Source organism: Micropterus salmoides, unplaced genomic scaffold (assembly GCF_014851395.1).
Source record: "Micropterus salmoides isolate LMB-PRFRI ecotype aquatic unplaced genomic scaffold, ASM1485139v1 Ms_hic_scaffold_3863, whole genome shotgun sequence".
NCBI lineage: Eukaryota > Metazoa > Chordata > Actinopteri > Centrarchiformes > Centrarchidae > Micropterus > Micropterus salmoides.
Window position 1 is genome coordinate 10,199 of NW_024043221.1, and position 9,543 is coordinate 19,741.

The 9,543-nt window shown below is 40.5% G+C and overlaps 1 protein-coding gene across 1 annotated transcript; it reads left to right on the forward strand.

The window, feature by feature from the left end:
- Positions 1-236: 236 nt before the first annotated feature.
- LOC119885020 (brain acid soluble protein 1 homolog) lies at positions 237-9,221 on the forward strand. The gene is made up of 2 exons (XM_038695284.1): positions 237-350; positions 5,837-9,221. Exons 1-2 carry the CDS (start codon positions 238-240, stop codon positions 6,495-6,497), a joined length of 774 nt encoding a protein of 257 aa, XP_038551212.1. The 5' UTR covers position 237; the 3' UTR covers positions 6,498-9,221.
- The last annotated feature ends 322 nt before the right edge of the window (positions 9,222-9,543 follow it).

Genomic DNA, 9,543 nt, shown 5'->3' on the forward strand with positions numbered 1-9,543 from the left:
GAAACTCATTCAATTGCAACAAGTCCTCAACATTAAATCACAAAATAGATTGTTTGTCAGTGCCTCACGAAACAAAACCAACCTAAAAGGGGTGTTTCACAGCTGGAAAAAAGACTGGACTAGAAGTAGTAGAAAGACACACATATTTTTAAAATTGTTGCTACATGACCAGAGAAAACAAAGAGGGGCTGTGGGTTTTCTTTTTGCTCAAAAGGTAGAACAACTACAACAACCAGAATGCACTGGGCACATTACCTTCCAAGGCCACTCCCACTACCAAACTTCCCCAACTCCTGCAAACAGCCGATCAGAGCTACTAACGTTGGGCAAACCTCTGACAGCACCACCAGGTAACAAACTGGGGCAGTGTATGTGCTAAGCTTCATAACGTGTATTGTATGTTTTCACACTGTAACACTGTCGTATTCAATTTGAAAGAAATGCAGGGGTTTCTGTGCAGGGTCAGAAATGAAAGGACACATTTGTCAATGGCAGGTGAAATCTTTTTGGCTAATAGTTTTAACAGAATCACAGATCAACCTTTTTACACAGTTAGAAGATTAGCTTTTTACAACAATGATGTGTTTGTGTATGGGTACGTTTGAAAGGTCAAAAAATCCATTGAACTTAATTTTAAATGAAGTGAGTGGAACGGCAAGTTGGAGAATTTCTTTTGACAGGGCTCATTGCTTTATAGTTGTAGTGTTTTCTCTGTGCTGTGAAGGCTTCACTTTTCCTTGATTGTCACTTTCAAGTGGTCTTCTACAGGCATTTAACATTATGCTTCTGTTGGACTAATTTAATGACATTTTGAAAACCTGTTTTTGACCCCAATTTAAGTTACTTTGGGTTGGAGTGTCAGCTATACGTCTACCTAAACTAGTCTTTTTCCTCGGGACTGATACCATCGTACAAATGAAGTGATGCTGGAAGTTCACAGCTGTTAGATCAGACTTCCTTTTGTGCTTCACTGACTGTAGTTTGCAGGTTAAATTAAGTCTTTTGTGCAACCCAGAGCATTTTCTCCAGGTTGTCTCAGCCCTGCCCCAGCTCTTGAAACACTAAAACCACACGCCCAGCAGCGAGAAAGCGTGCCTTTGGTTGAAAAGAAGCCATTGTCTGCCCAGATGATTGTGAGTCATTGTACTGGCAGCACAAGCTGGGAGTCAAATGATGTGATGCAGCAGAGAGACCTCCATTGTGGCCCGTATAAAGCTGCGGCAGGAACGGCGGCCCTGGCAGATACCGACTGTTGGACTTTCAGGGGAGTTTTGCATGAATAGACGAGTAATTCAGTCAGTGGCGACGAGGTGATTAGCATTTTGAGTGGATTCACCACCAGCTCTGTCCCATTCACAGGGCGAATTTGTGAGTAGCCAGCAGAATCTCTCAGTGGTCTGGTTTGTTTGAGAGGAAAAGGTCACGTCTGCTTTCAGGAGACATTTTGACAGATTTCTCATTTACAGATGGCAGAACAAACAGATGATTTTGAGTGTCAACCGAGAATAATCTCAAGGTGTTGTGAAGTTAGTTCACAATAATCACCACATTTGAAAAAAATGCTTTTCATATGATGATTTTACATTTTACTCTGTTTTCATTCACTTAATACTCTTTTAGTCCTTTACAATAGCTTGAAACTGTTTTTAAATGGCCAAGAGAACAAATATTGTCCATTTTATAACGTTTGCACTTTGAGATGCCCTGCCAACTAGCAAAATAATGGTGTGCTTGTTGACCCTGAGACTGGGGACCAGACTTATTCAAGTTATTTTTATTGCTCATACATGTATAACTCATTTTATGTGGGAAAACACCATGGAGAATAACAACAATAAGAATTGATTAATATTTAAATGTAGCATTTTCTTCCCAGAATGCACAATTTACTTTACTAAAACTTAGAAAGCAAGGAGGGTGTGTTTAGTTAGCAGAATATTGTAAAGATTTTTGACAAGGCAAGTGGTTGTCTGTCACTTTGCGCATTTAGATGCAGCTTCCAATCCAAGAGTGGATTGAACACACTTTATAGTATAAAATAGCTAATTATAAGGATTGTGTTTAGGCAGAGGTATGTGCTCTGTGGGTGCTTTCTAGACTAAGTCTAGTCTAACTAAGATTGTTAGGGGTGTTAGGGACAGTAAATACACATTTTAAGTATTTCTTTGTAAATACTGCTAATGTTGGAAAACGTATCTTTAGTTTTGAGGTTTTATTTTTTCTACAGTGAATGCAGCAGTTTGGAATTTGGAGGCAGAATTTGAAACATAAACAGCACATTTTTCTCTGGCATTTCCTAATGAGTAGTATTGAATGCCAAATTGCTTTTGGCAGTTTTAAGCATCAAGCAAACATACTTCATATTTCAAACAACAAATTGTACTGAGTCTTGAGTCTTTGCTCCTAATAAGCCTGATTTGTTGTGGTATTGAAGTCCTCTCCCCCATCAAGCAGACAGATGGTGATATCCATGAAAAAATGCTTCAATTGAAGGGGTACGCCAGGAATCTGCAGGTGTGTGTGTGTGTGTGCTGAGCCTGCCTACACACAGTGCTATCTACCTGCACATTGACTGTTTACCCGCAGCTCCTAATCATATGAAATGCAATTTCAGAGTCTCTTTACACAGACCTCTACAGATCCCAGGATTCCATTCAGTTTGCTAAGAAAATCATTCTTTGTTGATGATACAATGGTTTTCTCATTTAACCATGGTGGTATCAACACTATGGCTACTAGGGGTGGGAGAAATAATCAGTTCTTAGATGCATCGCGATGCAGACGTGGAAGATGATGAATTGATTAACAAACGTCTAAAAATCGATTATTTAAATGTTAATTGATAATGTAATGTTGACGGAACGAAAAAAAAGGCGGAACTCGCGGAAAATGCAGCGCCCGACCGTCTGCGGAGCGCGCACAACAGAGAGACCAGTGTTCCCCTGTATTTGCCACCGCTGCAGAATGAATAACCACCACACTAAAATGTCACACAATCGTTAATATCAGTGCGCAAGTGATGATTTTAACAGAACGTGACGGTGAAAGTTAGCGGAGGAAAAATATTAGCAGTAAGTTCCAGTCTGGCAGTAAACGTGCAGCGTAGGTCGCTGTGTGTCCATTAATAAAAGTCTGTAGTTTCCCCAACGGCTGGAAAAGTGAAGGCTGTTAGCGCTAGCTAACATCTCCCCTGCTCTCTGTCCCCCACACCAGACTCTGGACTTTTGGGGACAGAGCCTTCAGCATCACAGCCCCAGCTCTTTCCCCAGGCATTCAATCCTGAATGAGTTTGTTGTTCTGTAACTATGTGTAAAGCGTCCTTGGGCCCCATGAAAGACGCTAAAATATTTATTTATTTATGTAACATTCCCTAAATTAGTAACAAAGTAATATTAATTATCAGCTGTATGTCATTCCTAACTAAACTACTAGTCAAGGGCTGAACACATCAGGCACAAGCTTAGACTAAACTGGTGTTCAGCTCTGTCCTGTATACATGTCGTACATCCTGATAATTATTTTTCAGTTTGGTTTTTAATGAAATGAGGGAACATGGAGCTAAGGTTAATAAAGTAAATTAGGGATGCAAACTAGTGCTTTTAAGCTAATTAGGAGATGTTTCTTTTGGATTTTAATGTGCAAATGAAATGCTTAGTAATTATCCAGGGATCCTGTATAGAAAAAATGTTGCATCAAGATGCATCAATAATTGTTATATAATCGAATTGCAGCCCTCTGAATCGCAATCGAATCGTGAGGTGCCCAGAGATTACCACCCCTACATACTGCAGAAGTGTTATGTTCTTGTACCACACAGATGTCACAGAGGGATGGTTAGCTTGAATAGTTAGGCTAAGCTTAGGACGTTGATACCTGTGACCAGGGTTTGTGTCATGCGTCCTGGGTTGCAAGGAGAGAGGTCTCAAAATCTGGACAAAGAAAAACTACACTATCTTCATGGCTAATTGCCACTAGGAGTAAGAAGGCAAATATCTATTCATAATTTGGTTGAATTGAACTTTTAAGTTAATGCATATATGTACAGAATGTATATGTGGCATCAAAGCTCTGACCTTGTCACTCCCCACCTGGAAGTTCAGCACTGAGGGGATTAGGGGGTGATGATAAAAACTATACCGATTAAGGAACCACTTAATCATCACGGTATAACATCATGTCAGTAAACTTCAGGGATATCAATCTGTACAGTTAGGAAGCATAAGTGATTGTGAATCAGTGTCATCTGTTTTGGTCCAAATGAAGTGTCAGTGAAGGTCTGGGGAAGCACATCATTGGAGGGTTGCACAGATATCCACGTGCAAGCCAATGGTACCCTGACTGCTGTACTGGGATGAAATCCTCAGAGCCACTATCAGATCTTACGCTGGTGGCCCTCACATTCCCCACACCTGAATCTAATTGAGAACCTCTGGGACGTTATGTATTGGTGCATCTGCTACCACCAAATAGCACCACAGACTTTCCAGGAGCTCACTGATGCCCAGGACACCATCCGCCGTCTCATCAGGAGCATGGCCAGAAGTTGTCGGGAGTACATAGAGGGACGTGGGGACCAAACACACTGCTGAGTCACATTATGAGTTGCCTAGATGAAAGTCATCAGGTTGGATCAGCCTGTGATTTCAGTTTTTTACTTTGATTTTCAGTGTGATTTTGAATCCAGCCCTCACTTGGTTGGTGATTTTGGTTTCCACTGACCGTTGTTACATAATTTTGTTCTCAGGGAATTATACGATATACAGTAAAGATCTTGAACTTAGAACTATTTTGTTCATCAAGATCTGATGTGTGATTTAAGTGTTTCCTTTTAACAAAATGAATGAGCAGTGTATTATGTTGAAAGGCAGAAGGCCCTTTCTTTAAAAAAATTAAAAAGGTTAGTTATATTTGTTACAAATAGTGTCATTTTAACTCTTTCACACTAATGAAGGTGCTGATTGTTCACTGAGGATGTATATGGGAATTATGAAAAAATCACTACATTAATAGCATGTAAAAAGTGCTATTTTGTATTGTCTCAGCAACATATTTTTTTATTTCCTCTTGCTCTTAGCATCTCAGCACTTTATTGTATTCTTAATTATTAGTTCTTGATCTGAGAGGTGAGAAACTAGATGAGAGAGTCAATGAAGTCCAGGATGATGGATTATTTGAGTATTTCTCTTTTTATTTGCTTCAGAATCACTGATTCTAACTATTATTACTACATTCTTCAGTTGTCCTTCTATGTAACATTGAACTTGATTTACTGTTTCCTCTCCTCATGTTAAAATAAGCTTTGCCTGATCTGGAAGTGGAAAATAGCATTGCATAGGTTCTCTGAGGCGCATGTGGTTCAGGTTGAGATAATACATCAAAAATGCAATATGAGAGATGTTTCTCCATAAATGCATGACTATTGCATATCATTTCTGGGTGCTTTTTGATGAGCATTTTGTTGTTGTTGTTCTTGGTCTGCTCCCTTATGAAAGTTAATGCCGACATGTTAAATTCTGCACTTGCTGCCTCATACAGAAATGTCTGTACACCGTGAGGCTGCTCGTGAAATACCATCATTCATTTTGACCACAAAGTGAGATTGCCCTTCATCATAAATCATGTTCTGAAGAGGAGAACTGCTTGAAACATCACAAAGTCATTGTGGGGATATTTCATTATTTTCTATCAGGAGCTTCTGATGTGTTTGACACTTCATTTTTGTGGTTCTTGCTTACATTCGAGTCATTGTTCGGTTTATTTGTGTAGAATGTGCTCTTATTGCATTTTCTTCATAATGAATGAATGAATTACTATTTACTTTTGTTTCCTGTTTCAGAGGCCAGAGATCCAAAATGGGAGGCAAGCTCAGCAAAAAGAAGAAGGGATACAACGTAAATGATGACAAGGCCAAAGACAAGGATGCCAAAGCAGAGGGGGCCTCTGCTGAGGAGAGCGAAGCACCGAAAGACAACAAAGATGATGCCCCGGCTGCCACCGATGGTAAGGAGGTAGCGAACGACACGGCAGCCAAGGAGGCGCCAGCAGCAGACGCTGCGGCGCCCAAAGAGGACGCAGCTCCTGCCACTAAGGAGCCAGAGAAACCTGCTGCCAATGCTGAGCCGAAAACAGAGGCGCCTAAAAGCGCAGAGCCCGACAAGGCTGAGGAGAAACCAGCTGCGCCCGCCCCGGCCAAAGAATCGGCCCCTGCCGCCAAGGAGCCTGAGGCTAAGGCCGCAGCGCCTGCCCCGGCTGCTGAGAGTAAAGATGAGGCCGACGCCAAAAAGACTGAGGCCCCCGCGGCACCAGAAGCCAAAGCCGAGGCAGCCCCTGCTGCCTCTCCTGACCCCAAGTCCACAGAGGCGGCAGCGGCGGCTCCCGCACCGGCAAAGGAGGCCGCCGCAGCCCCTAGTTCAACACCAGCCGCTGAGCCTCCTGCCAAGGAGGCGAACGCCACAGAGGCACCGAGCAAGGATCAAACCGTAGCAGTTCAAGATTAATGGACAGCTTCTTTTCGGAAATGAAAAAATAAAGTACCTAACTCAACGACGATTAAGATTTAAAAAAATCAAAATGAAATTAACTAGCCCACCCATATTATGATGATGATAATAATAATAATAAAAATAATAATAATAATAATTGTAATCATGACGATTTGTTGAATGAGGAGGACTGGAGCAACCACCTGGAGATGTTTCCCACCGTTGCAGATGATTATTGCTATTATTATTGTTATGTTTTTATTTTTTTCTGCTGTAGTATTTGAACTTTGATACGAGTTTGTGTCAGCCATACGCCTTGCCATTCCGCATCCATCATCCCTCTCCCTCATACAGTCAAGAGGTTTAACCTGACTCCCATCTCAGCCCACAAAAGGCCTGTGCTCATACATTCACATGCACCCTCTGCTCTGTGGATGTCAGAATATCAAAATTTGGGGGAAATGGGAGGGAGGGGAGTGGGGAAGGGGGGCGTAAGATACTATGTAACCAGCTGGACTCTGTCCACTCTTCAGCTCCCCTCCTTCCACTCATCCTCCCCTTTAGAGTACCGTGTTCTTGGCTTTGGCCTGGTACCTCCAGTATTTTGGTGCCGTGGAATTGTGGTTGTATCCTTTTTTAACCCCCCCCCCCCCCCCCGGCTTTTTGATATGGTTGGGTTGTGTCGCTACCCTTTTTTCCTCTTTTGGTTACACGCCACTTTCTCTGAATGGCAAAAACTGACTAGAACTTTAAAATTTATTGTGGGGACAGAGAAAGTTCAGGCTTTCTAAGACATTTCAGAGGTTGAAAAAGGCTGACATTGCAGAGCAAAACACATTCTTAGACATATAAAACAGTCGTAGGAATTTTTCAGATAAACCTCTAGATTTTGTACTGAAACCCTTAGGTATATTGTGAGTGAACTAAGTGGTTTTTTTAACATTTGTAATATGCTTATAAAATCTGCAAAGCCTTGCTGAAAAAATCTCAGCAGTGTTCTTTGAAAGTCTGATGGACATCTGATCCTCCATCCAAATCTGATGACAAATTCTATTTCAAAAGACATATCTGCTGCTGACCCGGGTGAAATAGGCTTCACGATCACATCGTAGAGATAATTTGATCTTGCTTAGAATACCAAGTTAGTGGCATTTACTGTATCATCAGGAGAGTTCAGATAGCATTGCTACAGTTGAGTCTCTCAAAAGAAAATAGAATAAACTGGCTCTTAAGCTCTTTTCTTTGATTGTCTGCATGACTGCGTTGCTGGAAGTGGTCCCCCACTTCCCAACTCATTTCCTTCACTTCCCTAATTAAAAGTGGCATACCACATAGTTAGATATACTGTATATTTAAGTTAAGTATTAGCAGCAAAATATACTTACAAAGCATAAGTATATTGTAAAAGTATATTGATGGAATGTGGTGCAATAGATGAAATATGCTAAAAAATGTGGCAAAATAATTAATAATAAACACTCTTCAACCAGTAGATTGAATTAAAATTTGCATATGCAGTGCAAGTTATTTATGATTATAGGAGGAACATCAGTAAAGCAGTCTGTGGTTTGAAGCAAACCTCACCACTTTGGTATCTAAGCAGATTAAAACACTCACAAAGATGAGGTCTTTTGCAGGTGCTGCTTCGACCAGGTCTGTTTTCCTGCATTTTGATCCTTGTAACTCTGTGACTCTCAGTTATTTGGATTGGTCCGATCACCTTGAGGACAGGAGGGGGGATTTCAATGAACGAACAGAGCTGTCACCAACCAACTCAATCTAGTATGGTCCATGTTTGTATGGCAACCATACGACATACTATCATTATGGGATGGAAAAGCCTTGCACATGAAAAGGGAGCTTCTGATTTCGTCATTTTCACCTCTCATGCATTTTCCTTTATTTTTCAGAAATATATATTATATATATGTACAGTACATATATGCAGTGGTGTAAGACAAATCACCTACAAAAGAAGAAGAAAGAAATTAGCTGTAAAAAAGTACTAATAGTTAAGAAGAAACTTTCCATGTGCAGTTTTGGTGATTAAATGAGCTGAAAAAAGAAAAGGAGGAAAGTAATGACAGTTTGAAAGAAAGAGCAGCGATATAGAAACAAGGAAAGAGTGAATGAAGAAAAATTGAAGGGAGGAAAGAATTAAACGAGAAAGGAAAGGGATAAGCAAAGATTGAAGGACAAGAAATATCTGGTATTTCATAATCTTACAGTCGAGTAAGGCACCACCACCCCAAAATTGTACTTAATTACAGTGCTTGAGTAAATGTACTTTTGTAATTTCCACCTTTGCATATATGTTAGTATATATGTATATATTTACCCATCTCAGCCATCCATTTGCCAACTTTTCAGTTTCATCCAGCTGACACACAGCGTTTTCTTCTCAGCACTTGTCAAACCGTAGCAGAAACAAACACTCGAGGAGCGTTGTGTGTCACTTGGTTCAGTTTTTCTTCCTCTCTTGACTCAGTAAATTGCATGTCTGTGGTTGGGTGAACCTGTAGTCCTGTCTTTTTGGTCAAGTGGAAAAAAAATTATTTCTCAGTCTGCATCCATGGCAACTACAGTTGATATTTTCATCCCATGTGTCACCACTGCTATTTCCACACCACATGTTCATTCAAAACAAACAAAAAGATGATATGGAAATTGATGCATTCAAAATTATATGTACTTGTATAAATGGTGCAACAGTAATAAAATGTAAGAAATTGACTGAAACTTGAGGATTTTGTGCAAGTTACTTTACAAGCTAGAAAAAACAAAAATAATCAAACACCACAACAAATATAATTGGTCCACCTCTCAATACTTTCTGACTTCCTGTCTGTTGCCCTCAGCTCCAGACCCATTGGTTCCTAGTGAAGAAATAAATAATTAAAAAAGTTTCATTTTTAAAAACAGCTTAGCTATTTCCTTTTAGTAACTAACATTCACACACTGGCGGAACAGCCGCCAGGGGCAAATCGGGGTTTAGTGTCTTGCCCAAGGACACTTTGACACACAACCAGGGATTGAACCGCCAACCTGCCAATTAACAGCC